The sequence below is a fragment of the Mugil cephalus genome, chromosome 5 (assembly GCF_022458985.1).
Source record: "Mugil cephalus isolate CIBA_MC_2020 chromosome 5, CIBA_Mcephalus_1.1, whole genome shotgun sequence".
NCBI lineage: Eukaryota > Metazoa > Chordata > Actinopteri > Mugiliformes > Mugilidae > Mugil > Mugil cephalus.
This window is the reverse complement of record NC_061774.1, coordinates 29,031,424-29,044,822: the sequence shown is the minus strand read 5'-3', so window position 1 is coordinate 29,044,822 and position 13,399 is coordinate 29,031,424. Positions and strand designations below refer to the sequence as shown.

General features: G+C 47.8%; 1 protein-coding gene across 2 annotated transcripts; it reads left to right on the top strand.

Annotated features, from left to right (window-relative positions):
- Window positions 1-5,716: 5,716 nt before the first annotated feature.
- Window positions 5,717-13,312, top strand: LOC125007806 (ubiquitin-conjugating enzyme E2 2-like). 2 transcript variants are annotated; one of them, XM_047584631.1, is made up of 8 exons: window positions 5,717-6,526; window positions 8,270-8,333; window positions 8,408-8,439; window positions 8,569-8,646; window positions 8,728-8,833; window positions 10,264-10,357; window positions 10,686-10,736; window positions 12,782-13,312. In XM_047584631.1, the coding sequence occupies exons 1-7, from the start codon at window positions 6,503-6,505 to the stop codon at window positions 10,732-10,734; spliced, it is 447 nt and encodes a 148-aa protein (XP_047440587.1). In that variant the 5' UTR covers window positions 5,717-6,502; the 3' UTR covers window positions 10,735-10,736; window positions 12,782-13,312. The 2 variants fall into 2 exon arrangements, with proteins under 2 accessions (XP_047440587.1, XP_047440588.1); XM_047584632.1 differs by lacking the exon at window positions 10,686-10,736 and having other exon boundaries at window positions 5,765-6,526.
- Window positions 13,313-13,399: the final 87 nt, after the last annotated feature.

Below are 13,399 nucleotides of genomic sequence, written 5' to 3'. Positions count from 1 at the left end.
TGCTCCTCCACCTCCTTCACCTGCTCCTCCACCTCCTCCTCCACCTCCTCCTTCACCTCCTCCTTCACCTCCTCCTCCACCTCCTCCTTCACCTGCTCCTCCACCTCCTCCTTCACCTGCTCCTCCACCTCCTCCTTCACCTGCTCCTCCACCTCCTCCTTCACCTGCTCCTTCACCTGCTCCTCCACCTCCTCCTTCACCTGCTCCTCCACCTCCTCCTTCACCTCCTCCTTCACCTCCTCCTCCACCTCCTCCTCCACCTCCTCCTTCACCTGCTCCTCCACCTCCTCCTCCACCTCCTCCTTCACCCCTCCTCCTCACTCTCCTCACCTCCTCCTCCACCTGCTCCTCCACCTCCTCCTTCACCTCCTCCTCCACCTCCTCCTTCACCTGCTCCTCCACCTCCTCCTTCACCTCCTTCACCTCCTCCTTCACCTCCTCCACCTGCTCCTCCACCTCCTCCTTCACCTCCTCCACCTCCTCCTCCACCTCCTCCTTCACCTGCTCCTCCACCTCCTCCTTCACCTCCTTCCTCCTCCACCTCCTCCTTCACCTCCTCCTCCACCTCCTTCACCTCCTCCTTCACCTCCTCCTTCACCTGCTCCCTTCACCTCCTCCCTTCACCTCCTCCTTCACCTCCTCCTCCACCTCCTCCTTCACCTCCTCCTTCACCTGCTCCTCCACCTCCTCCTTCACCTGCTCCTTCACCTGCTCCTCCACCTCCTCCTTCACCTGCTCCTTCACCTCCTCCTTCACCTCCTCCTTCACTCAGCTCTCACCCTCCTTCACCTCTCTCATCCTCCTTCACCTCCTACCTTCCACCTCCTCCTTCACCTGCTCTCACTCTCCTTCACCTGCTCCCTTCACCTCCTCCTTCACCTCCTCCCTCCCTTCACCTCCTCCTTCACCTCCTCCTTCACCTCCTTCCTCCCTTCACCTCCTCCTTCACCTCCTCCTTCACCTCCTCCCTTCACCTCCTCCTTCACCTCCTCCTTCACCTCCTCCCTTCACCTCCTCCTTCACCTCCTCCTTCACCTGCTCCTTCACCTCCTCCTCACCTCCTCCTTCACCCTCCTCACCTCCCTTCACCTCCTCCTTCACCTCTCCTTCACTCCCTTCACCTCCTCCTTCACCTCCTACTCCTTCACCTCCTCCCTTCACCTCCTCCTTCACCTGCTCCTTCACCTCCTCCCTCCCTTCACCTCCTCCTTCACCTCCTCCCTTCCTCTAATTATTACCAGGGAAGGAAGGAAGGAAGGAGGTGAAGGAAGGAAGGAAGGAAGGAAGGAAGGAAGGAAGGAAGGAGGAATGAAGGAAGGAAGGAAGGAAGGAAGGAAGGAAGGAAGGAGGTAAATGAAGGAAGGAAGGAAGGAAGGAAGGAAGGAAGGAAGGAGGTGAAGGGAAAGAGGTGAAGGAAGGAAGGAAGGAAGGAAGGAAGGAAGGAAGGAAGGAGGTAAAGGAAGGAGGTAAATGAAGGAAGGAAGGAAGGAAGGAAGGAAGGAAGGAAGGAAGGAAGGAAGGAAGGAGGTAAATGAAGGAAGGAAGGAAGGAAGGAAGGAAGGAAGGAAGGAAGGAAGGAAGGAAGGAGGTAAATGAAGGAAGGAAGGAAGGAAGGAAGGAAGGAAGGAAGGAAGGAAGGGAAGGAAACCAGCCTAGGTGACTTCCTGTAAAGTCATCTGTGAAGGTGCCATGGAGAAACAGGTGAACACTGAAACAGTGAAGTGTGAAGCTCAGGTGAAGCAGGTGAAGCAGGTGAAGCAGGTGAAGCAGGTGAAGCAGGTGAAGCAGGTGAAACAGGTGAACCAGGTGAAGCAGGTGAAGCAGGTGAAGCAGGTGAAGCTGGTGAAGCAGGTGAAGCTGGTGAAGCTGAAGATCCAGGACCAGTTCAGGTTCAGTCAGAACTTCTCAGCGTCACAGGAACAAACCAGAGTCACTTTACTTTTATGTGAAACTCTTTCTATGTTCAGGTTTGAGTGAAGGTGCAGAGCGACATCTAGCGGCCAGAGCAGCAAGTTACACCTAAATAAAACCTCCACATACACGAACAACTTCACCCTAATGTCTGTGACAGACGCCTCAGGAGTGAAACATGAGGCCTGAGGGCTGGAAGTGGCCCCTCAGAGGGTCTGATCTGGGCCCTGGACGAGTTTACAAAGTACAGAACAAACCGACAATTAAACTAAATAATTAACTGTTTAAACCTTTGTCACGATATTTCACCACATAACACAAATACAACAACAACAACAACAACAACATGTTACAACCAGTGTGTGTGTGTGTGTGTGTGTGTGTGTGTGTGTGAGTGTGTGTGTGTGTGTGTGTGTGTGTGTGTGTGTGTGTGTGTGTTAGTGTGTGTGTGTGTGAGTGTGTGTGTGTGAGTGTGTGTGTGTGTGAGTGTGGGTGTGTGTGTGTGTGTGAGTGTGTGTGTGTGTGTGTGTTGGTGTGTGTGGGTGTGTGTGTGTGTGGTGTGTGTGTGTGTGAGTGAGGTGTGTGTGTGTGTGTGTGTGTTGTGATGTGGTGTGTGTGTGTGTTGGTGTGTGTTGTGTGGTGTGAGTGGTGTGTTGTGTGTGTGTGTGAGGTGTGTGTGTGTGTGTGTGTGTGTGTGTGTGAGGTGTGTGTGTGTGTGTGTGTGGTGGTGTGTGTGTTGTGTGTGAGTGTGTGTGTGAGTGTGTGTGTGAGTGTGTGTGTGTGAGTGTGTGTGTGTGTGTGTGTGTGTGAGTGTGTGTGTGTGCATTAAATAACATTAAGGTCTAAAGGTTCGTCTAAAACTCACTAATGTTGATTATGTCACAGACATTTATCACGTTTTTTACTGTATTTATAACAAACAGACACATCGAACAAAGATCCTCAACACAGAGAAACATCATAAATAAAAACTACAAGGGTTTTAGGTTTTATCCAAAACGTTCACTGTGAATTAACAAGTGAGTCACAGGAAAGAAACAGTTCAGGACATTTGTCTGAATCTCCTCCTGGTTTTTAAAATACTCAGAATATTAACATATTTAATGAGGTGGAAACACGTCCCTGCTTCTGGAGACAGAGACATGTCCCCGAAAATGTCCCCAACTTTAGAGTTTTATGGGGGAGGATGGATGAATGAATGAATGAATGAATGGATGAATGAATGAATGAATGAATGAATGAATGAATGAATGAATGAATGGATGAATGAATGGATGAATGGATGAATGAATGGATGAATGAATGCTGCGCACAGACTTTAGTTATTACGGTAGCGCTTGACATCACAACTATGAATAAACGTGTCAAAACATGAAGCCGTGATTGTCCCTGTTTCTTTATTTCTTCCTGAAAACATTTAATTCCTCTTTTATTCTCCGACCTGTAAATGTCCCTTCACACTCGTTCCCACGTCACTCGTGACATTTCTCAAGCTGAGAACTGATGAAACTCGCCACATTATTAAAAGTGTTTCTCAGTGTTTCTGGTTTTTACTCACAGTTTCCTTCCTCAGCGCAGAGCTCATGTGTTCACAGGACATGAAGACACATGGAGACAGACATATGGAGACACATGGAGACACATGAAGACACATGGAGACAGACATATGGAGACATGAGGACAGACACATGAAGACACATGGAGACACATGAGGACAGACACATGAAGACACATGAAGACACATGGAGACACATGGAGACACATGAGGACAGACACATGAAGACACATGAAGACACATGGAGACACATGGAGACACATGAGGACAGACACATGAAGACACATGGAGACACATGGAGACACATGGAGACACATGAGGACAGACACATGAAGACACATGGAGACACATGGAGACACATGAGGACAGACACATGGAGACAGACATATGAAGGTGTCCCTCTCCGGCTCCGAGTCTCTCTGTTTTTTTGTTTTTGTTGTTGTTTGTTTGTTTGTTGCCTCATTTCCGGGCCGCTGGTTTTATTTCCGGTTTGCGGATGATTCAACTCGAGCTTTGAGCTTTTTTTTCTCTGTCACGTTTCTGTCGCTGTTTGGTTGAAGTTTTCCTGAAGCTCGTCTCTGTTCCTCAGCTCCTCTTCTCACATCCAGTCACAGTGAATCCAAAGGAACCAGAACTCAGACTAGAACCTCAGCCTGGGTCAGAACTTTCTCCAGGACCCGGTTCAGACTGAGTCCCTTTTGTTTTCATCTGTCTTGTTCTGGTGTTTGGATGTTAACAGGTAGATGACAGGTCCATGATCCTCGTTCTGCCCTCTACTGGCGGAGGAGTTAATTATTCTGTGGCTGTGACGACGAATCAAGGATAATTATAATATTATAATTATTTGCAGTAAATAAATAATAATTCTCCTACTAAATGATCTGTAACGGGACGGAGGCCTGAAAATAAAAGAGATTAGATGAGGAGACATATCAGCCAATCAGAAAATACCAGCGACCAATCAGCCAATCAGAAAATACCAGCGACTAATCAGCCAATCAGAGAACAGTATTTCTCGTTGCCAGGTGAAGAAGCAGCGCGGTAATAGTTCCTTCCACTTCATTTTTATTCTTTGTCCTTAAAGTCGTAAATAAAACAGTTTATTTGGTTTAAATGAATTCGTCCTTTATTCGTGTTGAGATTCATATGATAAATATTAATAAAAGCAACCAAATAGTTTCTCTTTGTTAAAACTTATTAAAACATATTTTAATACTTTAATAATAAAGATTATCTGGCAGCTACGTGAATAAATGCTGAGGAGTTTTTATAGCTCAAACATCTCATGTATTTGTTTTTAATCATTTTACTGATCATTTAATAATAAGATGCTGAAGAACATCAGCTAAGTTTAGCACAAACCAGTGTTAGCGGCTAAAACAAAGGTTTCTGTGCATCTCAGCACTGAATTCGACTAAATGTTGAATTAAATACTTATTTGAACTTGTTGGTGTATTTAAGAGAACGTTCATAGCGTTTCTCCAGATAATAAAGCATCTTTTAGTTGTGATGATGATGCTAAACAGTAGCTTGTTGAGGCAGGTTTAACTTAACGTGGATTCTGGTGGTTTTTTTGTTCCTGTCTCAATCAGTGAAGCTTAAAAGCTAAACATCATCAATGTAGGAGCCACATCTGATTATTTGTCTCTTAGTTTCTCCAGGTCTCTTCAGGGCAGGAGAGCGTTTTTCTTTATTTTTCTTTATATTCACAGGGGAAGATAATGATGATGGTTTTTACCTCCCTCACTCTTTTGGTTTCCAGCATCAGTTCAGTCATGATTTTGTATTTATCCCCTTTTCTTATTAAATCAGAACCTTCACCCGAACATGGACCAACTGCAGTTGGTTTGTTGAGCGCGTCACAAACGTCTCTCATTCCCATGAAGTGACTATAATTAGAAAAAAGAAAAACGGAAATTGAATTTCTGTGATTTGTATTCTGTAATTTGACATAGATGGCTTCCTTTACTCTGACTGGATTTGTTAATGCAGTGGTTTTCAGCTGGTCTGGGTTCAGGACCCACCACTTCTGAAATGTATTGAATGAAAAGATTGTGCAACAGAATAGAAGATCACAAATGTAATAAAAAGTAAAACAATATCACAGAGAGGAAACCGTTCCCGTTTATGCTCCGTTAGCTGCAATTTAATTCAAACAAAATCTCTTCACTTCAGTAACTTCAGACTTTTTTAAATTCTATTATTTGTGTAGCCCCGCCCACTTCCGCCACCAGGTTGTTGTTGTTTTCTTCCGTCTCTGCAAACAGGGTCGGAGTGAGACCTCCTGCTCCCGGTGCCGCGGAAACACGGTCGGAGTGAGACCTCCTGCTCCCGGTGCCGTGGAAACAGGGTCGGAGTGAGACCTCCCGCTCCCGGTGCCGTGAAACAGGGTCGGAGTGAGACCTCCCGCTCCCGGTGCCGTGGAAACAGGGTCGGAGTGAGACCTCCCGCTCCCGGTGCCGTGAAACAGAGTCGGAGTGAGACCTCCTGCTCCCGGTGCCGTGGAAACAGGGTCGGAGTGAGACCTCCCGCTCCCGGTGCCGTGAAACAGAGTCGGAGTGAGACCTCCTGCTCCCGGTGCCGCGGAAACAGGGTCGGAGTGAGACCTCCCGCTCCCGGTGCCGTGAAACAGAGTCGGAGTGAGACCTCCTGCTCCCGGTGCCGTGGAAACAGGGTCGGAGTGAGACCTCCTGCTCCCGGTGCTCTGACAGCTGTGTGTGTTACGGAAGACATTTTGAGCTGTCGGTGCGGTCCGTTTATCCGTGAGTGTCGGCCTGAATCCGGGACTGGATTCTTGGAGAGTCGGTCTCCGGACGGAGCAGCGAACAGACCGAATTTAACGGAAGAAGAAGAAAAAAACGCCCATAGTTTAACCGGCGTATGTGTAGCAAAGCTAGCTAGCTTAGCCAGCCACCAAAGCTATCCGAGTCCTAGATGCTAGTTAGTTAGCCTTACCTAGCTTCCTCCTCCTCCTCCTTCACCTCCTCCTCCTCCTCCTCCTCCTCCTCGACAGCCGGTCCCTTCTCCGCAGACACAATGGCTTTAAAACGAATTTCTAAGGTAACACGCGACCCCTCATTTAAACCGTTTAAAGTGCAAACGGAGGCTAAAGTGCTTGCTTTGCTGTTAGCACGTCAGCTAGCAGCGTTAGCATGATGCTACTGGAGTATTTCACAGAAAACCTTCATTAGGTACACTAGTGACGTCACTATTCTAAACGGTGGCCACTTCATTAGGTACACTAGTGACGTCACTATTCTAAACGGTGGCCACTTTATTAGGTACACTAGTGACGTCACTTCTCTCTATTTAGTGGCCACTTTATTAGGTACACTAGTGACGTCACTTTGCTCCATTTAGTGGCCACTTCATTAGGTACACTCGTGACGTCACTATTCTAAACGGTGGCCACTTCATTAGGTACACTCGTGACGTCACTATTCTAAACAGTGGCCACTTCATTAGGTACACTAGTGACGTCACTTTGCTCCATTTAGTGGCCACTTCATTAGGTACACTAGTGACGTCACTTTGCTCCATTTAGTGGCCACTTCATTAGGTACACTAGTGAAGTGGTTCTGATCTAAATATTGTTAATCTGAACGGATCTGAGGAGTTAAACCAACATTTCTCTGAGTTATTAACTAAAGCAGAACATGTCACTAGCGTTCCTAATGAAGCGGCGACCGAGGAGCACGACGCGAAAGGTTTCTGGTTTAAAAATGTGTTGTGGTCAGACGTGAAAGCTGATGCTGTGTGTCACATACCGACACAGACACACTCTGGAAATACAAACCGTGGTCCTATAAGCAGCCGTGCCCCCCCCCCCCCCCCCCCCAGAGTAAAAATAGATCCTGCTGCTAACTCATCAACACTGACCTCAGAGCCTCTGTTAGCCTGCAATGCTGCCTCCACACAGGAGATGGCGCCGCTGTCCATCCTGAGCACATCATCTGTTACCATGGAGACCAGGTGTAAAAACATCAGTGACTGTGATCAGATCATCTGTTACCATGGAGACCAGACATCAGTGACTGCAGAACTTTACTGGTGAAGAGGATCATCACATCCACTGGAAATAGAGGAGGAGAAGAAGAAGGAGGAGGAGGAGGAGGAGGAGAAGTTTAAGTTTCTCCTCCTCCTCCATGTCCTGAATGTCTAGAGTCTTACGAGTCGACTGAGACGTCTCCACGTCTCCAACGTCTCTGTCCTCATGGATCCCAGCTCGGTTCATCTTTTCAAACAATTCAGTAGCTGGTTGTTGATGTTTTAATCAGATTATTACAGGTTTTAATCTGATTATTGGAGGTTTGAATGTGATTATCAGAGTTTAAAATTGATTATTACATGTTTTAATCAGATAATTATAGGTTTGAAACTGATTATTGGAAGTTTGAATCAGATTATTAGATGTTTTAATCAGATTATGGGATGTTTGAATCTGATTATTAGATGTTTTAATCAGATTATTAGATGTTTAATCAGATTTTGGGACGTTTTAATCTGATTATTGGACGTTTTAATCAGATTATTAGATGTTTTAATCAGATTTTGGGACGTTTTAATCTGATTATTGGACGTTTTAATCAGATTATTAGATGTTTAATCAGATTTTGGGACGTTTTAATCTGATTATTGGACGTTTTAATCAGATTATTAGAGGTTTGAATCTGATTGTTAGATGTTTTAATCTGATTATTGGAGGTTTTAATCAGATTATTAGAGGTTTGAATCTGATTGTTAGATGTTTGAATCAGATTATGGGACGTTTTAATCAGATTATTGTTCTGGATCTGTCTCCAGGAGTTGACCGATCTGTCCAGAGATCCTCCGGCTCAGTGCTCAGCTGGACCGGTTGGTGAAGACAGTAAGAGGACGTTTTATTATCACATTAACAGTCAAAGTGTTGAGCTCCATCTAACGCTTCTTCTTCCTTTCCAGTGTTTCATTGGCAGGCGACTATTATGGGGCCTGTAAGTATTAAATGTCTTGGACCTTTGGGGTCTGAGGGGTTGTTGATGTTTTAACCAGATTATTAGAGTTTAATCAGGTCGTTATTATTGGTTCTAATCTGATTAACATGCTTGTTCTCTCTGCTGCAGCCCGACAGTCCCTACCAGGGCGGCGTCTTCTTCCTCACCATCCATTTCCCCACAGATTATCCCTTCAAACCCCCCAAGGTCAGTCACTTCCTGCTTCCTCTGGTTGTCAGAGTCCGGGACCCGTATGTGGTGCTAACGCTGGTTTGTGTCTGTCCTCAGGTCGCGTTCACAACAAGAATCTATCACCCAAATATTAACAGTAACGGCAGCATCTGCTTGGATATATTGAGATCACAGTGGTCTCCAGCATTAACCATCTCTAAAGGTGAGAGGAAACACCTGCCTCCTAGCCTCCTAGCTAACACCAGCTCTCCTAGCCTCCCAGCTAACACCAGCTCTCCTAGCCTCCCAGCTAACACCAACTATCCTAGCCTCCCAGCTAACACCAACTATCCTAGCCTCCTAGCTAACACCAACTATCCTAGCCTCCTAGCTAACACCAACTATCCTAGCCTCCCAGCTAACACCAACTATCCTAGCCTCCTAGCTAACACCAGCTCTCCTAGCCTCCCAGCTAACACCAACTATCCTAGCCTCCCAGCTAACACCAACTATCCTAGCCTCCTAGCTAACACCAACTATCCTAGCCTCCCAGCTAACACCAACTATCCTAGCCTCCTAGCTAACACCTGCCTCCTAGCCTCCTAGCTAACACCAGCTCTCCTAGCCTCCTAGCTAACACCAGCTCTCCTAGCCTCCCAGCTAACACCAACTATCCTAGCCTCCCAGCTAACACCAACTATCCTAGCCTCCTAGCTAACACCAACTATCCTAGCCTCCCAGCTAACACCAACTATCCTAGCCTCCTAGCTAACACCAGCTCTCCTAGCCTCCTAGCTAACACCAGCTAACACCAGCTCTCCTAGCTAACACCAGCTCTCCTAGCCTCCTAGCTAACACCAGCTCTCCTAGCCTCCTAGCTAACACCAGCTAACACCAGCTCTCCTAGCTAACACCAGCTCTCCTAGCCTCCTAGCTAACACCAGCTCTCCTAGCCTCCTAGCTAACACCAGCTCTCCTAGCCTCCTAGCTAACACCCGCTATCCTAGCCTCCTAGCTAACACCAACTATCCTAGCCTCCTAGCTAACACCAGCTCTCCTAGCCTCCTAGCTAACACCAGCTCTCCTAGCCTCCTAGCTAACACCAGCTCTCCTAGCCTCCTAGCTAACACCAGCTAACACCAGCTCTCCTAGCCAACACCAGCTCTCCTAGCCTCCTAGCTAACACCAGCTCTCCTAGCCTCCTAGCTAACACCCGCTATCCTAGCCTCCTAGCTAACACCAACTATCCTAGCCTCCTAGCTAACACCAGCTCTCCTAGCCTCCCAGCTAACACCAGCTCTCCTAGCCTCCTAGCTAACACCAGCTCTCCTAGCCTCCTAGCCAACACCCGCTCTCCTAGCCTCCTAGCTAACACCAGCTCTCCTAGCTAACACCAACTATCCTAGCCTCCCAGCTAACACCAGCTCTCCTAGCCTCCTAGCTAACACCAGATATCCTATCCTCCAAGCTAACACCAGCTCTTTGTAGCCTCCCAGCTAACATTAGCTCCTCCTAGCTAACAGCAGCTCTCCTAGCCTCCTAGCTAACACCAGCTATCCTAGCCTCCTAGCTAACAGTAGCCTTATGGAGACATGTGATAACCTGTGGGTGGATGCTGAGGATGAACTCTAACTCCGTCCTTCTTGTCTTCAGTCCTTTTGTCCATTTGTTCTCTGTTATGTGACCCGAACCCTGATGACCCGTTAGTGCCAGAGATCGCTCGTATCTACAAAACAGACCCCGTACGGTGAGTGATCAGCTGATGGATGAAATTCCACCTGTTTATTTCATTCCAGTGACGTGGTTGTTGTGTATTGACTGGACCAGAATACTTTGGTTTCCTATTATCTGGTTTTAATTTAAAGATATCTGGCCAATATCTTCTGGAGTTGTTGTGACTTACAGGTTATTACTCTGTTGTGTTACTGGACTGGTCCCTTTAGGGAATTGGGGTTTGAGTTTGAGCCTCCTGATATAAGTGATTGTGAAGTAAAAGCAGCTGAATAAAGCTGGACCCCAGTGAGGAATGAAAGGGTTCATGTGTTGAAAGAGGTTGTTGGTGTGGTTGATCTCAGGTACAACAGACTAGCCCGAGAGTGGACAGAGAAGTATGCCATGCTGTGAGGGTAAGGAAAAGCATGACTGGATGTATCAGCCAAACATTAACGGGACCGGTAGCATCTGCTTGGACGTACTGAGATCACAGAGGCCTCCAGCGTTAGATCTAGACCCACGACGAGGCCGCAAATAAAAACCACGCAGACACAGAATCAGATCTGGAAAAGCTGCAGAGCAACAAAGTCTTAGAGCTGGAAAAGAATCGCAATAAAGATGAAATAAAGAATCACAGCCAGCAGCAGCGCTTCTTAGCCTCCCAGCTAACACTAGCTCCTCCTAGCCTCCCAGCTAACACTAGCTCCTCCTAGCCTCCCAGCTAACACTAGCTCCTCCTAGCCTCCCAGCTAACACTAGCTCCTCCTAGCCTCCCAGCCGTCACTAGCTCCTCCTAGCCTCCCAGCTAACACTAGCTTCTCCTAGCCTCCCAGCTAACACTAGCTCCTCCTAGCCTCCCAGCTAACACTAGCTCCTCCTAGCCTCCCAGCCGTCACTAGCTCCTCCTAGCCTCCCAGCTAACACTAGCTTCTCCTAGCCTCCCAGCTAACACTAGCTCCTCATAGCCTTACAGCTAACACTAGCTCCTCCTAGCCTTTAAGCTAACAGGAGCTCCTCCTAGCCTCCCAGCTAACACTAGCTCCTCATAGCCTCCCAGCTAACACTAGCTCCTCCTAGCCTTTCAACCAACAGTAGCTCCTCATAGCCTCCCAGCTAACACTAGCTCCCCCTAGCCTTTAAGCTAATATTAGCTCCTCCTAGCCTTTCAGCCAACAGTAGCACTTCCTAGCTTCCCAGGCTAACAGGAGCTCCTCATAGCCTCACAGCTAACTGTAGCTCCTCGGAGCCTTTCCGCTAACAGTAGATCCTCATAGTCTCACAGCTCCTCCTAGCCTTTAAGCTAACACTGGCTCTTCGTAGCCTCCCAGCCAACTGTAGCTCCTCATAGCCTCCCAGCTAACACTAGCTCCTCCTAGCCTTTAAGCTAACACTGACTCTTCGTAGCCTCCCTGCCAACTGTAGCTCCTCGGAGCCTCTCAGCTAACAGTAGATCCTCCTAGCCTCCAGCTAATTAGCTCTTCCTAGCCCCCAAGCAATCCACTAGTATTTCAATTAGCCTTCCTCTAACATATGCTCCTCTTAGCTCCAGCTAACACTAGCTCCTCCTAGCCTTTAAGCTAACACTAGCTCCTCCTAGCCTCCCAGCTAACACTAGCTCCTCCTAGCCTCCCAGCTAACACTAGCTCCTCCTAGCCTCCCAGCCGTCACTAGCTCCTCCTAGCCTCCCAGCTAACACTAGCTTCTCCTAGCCTCCCAGCTAACACTAGCTCCTCATAGCCTTACAGCTAACACTAGCTCCTCCTAGCCTTTAAGCTAACAGGAGCTCCTCCTAGCCTCCCAGCTAACACTAGCTCCTCATAGCCTCCCAGCTAACACTAGCTCCTCCTAGCCTTTAAGCTAATATTAGCTCCTCCTAGCCTTTCAGCCAACAGTAGCACTTCCTAGCTTCCCAGGCTAACAGGAGCTCCTCATAGCCTCACAGCTAACTGTAGCTCCTCTGAGCCTTTCCGCTAACAGTAGATCCTCATAGTCTCACAGCTCCTCCTAGCCTTTAAGCTAACACTGGCTCTTCGTAGCCTCCCAGCCAACTGTAGCTCCTCATAGCCTCCCAGCTAACACTAGCTCCTCCTAGCCTTTAAGCTAACACTGACTCTTCGTAGCCTCCCTGCCAACTGTAGCTCCTCGGAGCCTCTCAGCTAACAGTAGATCCTCATAGCCTCACAGCTAATATTAGCTCTTCCTGGCCCCAAAAGAAGAATTCTGACATGATGACTGAGTAATTTAAAGTTTGTCCCTGTGTTTTCTCTACTAGCATGATGCTAGCTGCTTAGCTCCAGCTTGGTTACCAAGGGAAAGAGTAGCTTCTCTAGTTTCTGATGGCACCCAGCATGGCAGAGCAGAGAGGATTGTGGGTAGTGTTCAGTTTCAGGCATGGCATCGTCCTTGACGCCCGTCCATCGGCCTCAGCTCCTCACTTCCTGTTCTCCTGCCTCCACAGGTACAACAAGACAGCTCAGGACTGGACTCAGAAATACGCCATGTGACCCGCCTCCTGTTTCACTTTGCCCCAAGGCCACGCCCCTTATCCCTTACCCCACCTGTTCCCATGGCCACGGCCACGCCCCCTCACTCTCACACCTGTCCCGAGGCCACACCTCCTCTCTCATCCACCTCCTCTTGGCCACGCCCCCTGTCTCTTTTAAAGCTTTTAAATTCTGGGTTTTCTTGTGAAGGACTCTGAGCTGTGAATGTGCCAACCGCAAATCAAACGAAGCCGAGTGGACGGTGAGGAGAGACCAGGTCTAATGCATGTCCCTGATTGGTCCACGTTTAAAAGGCTTCTTCTTCTTGTCTTGGTTTCTTCTTCTTCTTCTTTTGGTTTTGTTTGTTTTTAGCCGAGAGCCGTTAGTTCATCCTTCATCCAACACTGTTCTCCTCTTTTTGCACTGGAAAAGAAACGAAGCTCAACGGCTGATCGATCAACTAAAAGCTCTGTGATGTTTTTCTCAATAAAGTTGAACAAACTGCAGCTTCTGTGTCCTATCGTTATTTATCTCCTAAAGCATCCGCCATAACATTACGACCACAACTAGGTGAGGAGAAGATTAGCAGGAGG

Coding starts and splice junctions, on each gene's coding strand:
- LOC125007806 (XM_047584631.1), top strand. CDS start 6,503: ATGGCTTTAAAACGAATTTCTAAG. Junction 6,527..8,269: donor CTTTAAAACGAATTTCTAAG/GTAACACGCGAC, acceptor ATCTGTCTCCAG/GAGTTGACCGATCTGTCCAG. Junction 8,440..8,568: donor AGGCGACTATTATGGGGCCT/GTAAGTATTAAA, acceptor TCTCTGCTGCAG/CCCGACAGTCCCTACCAGGG.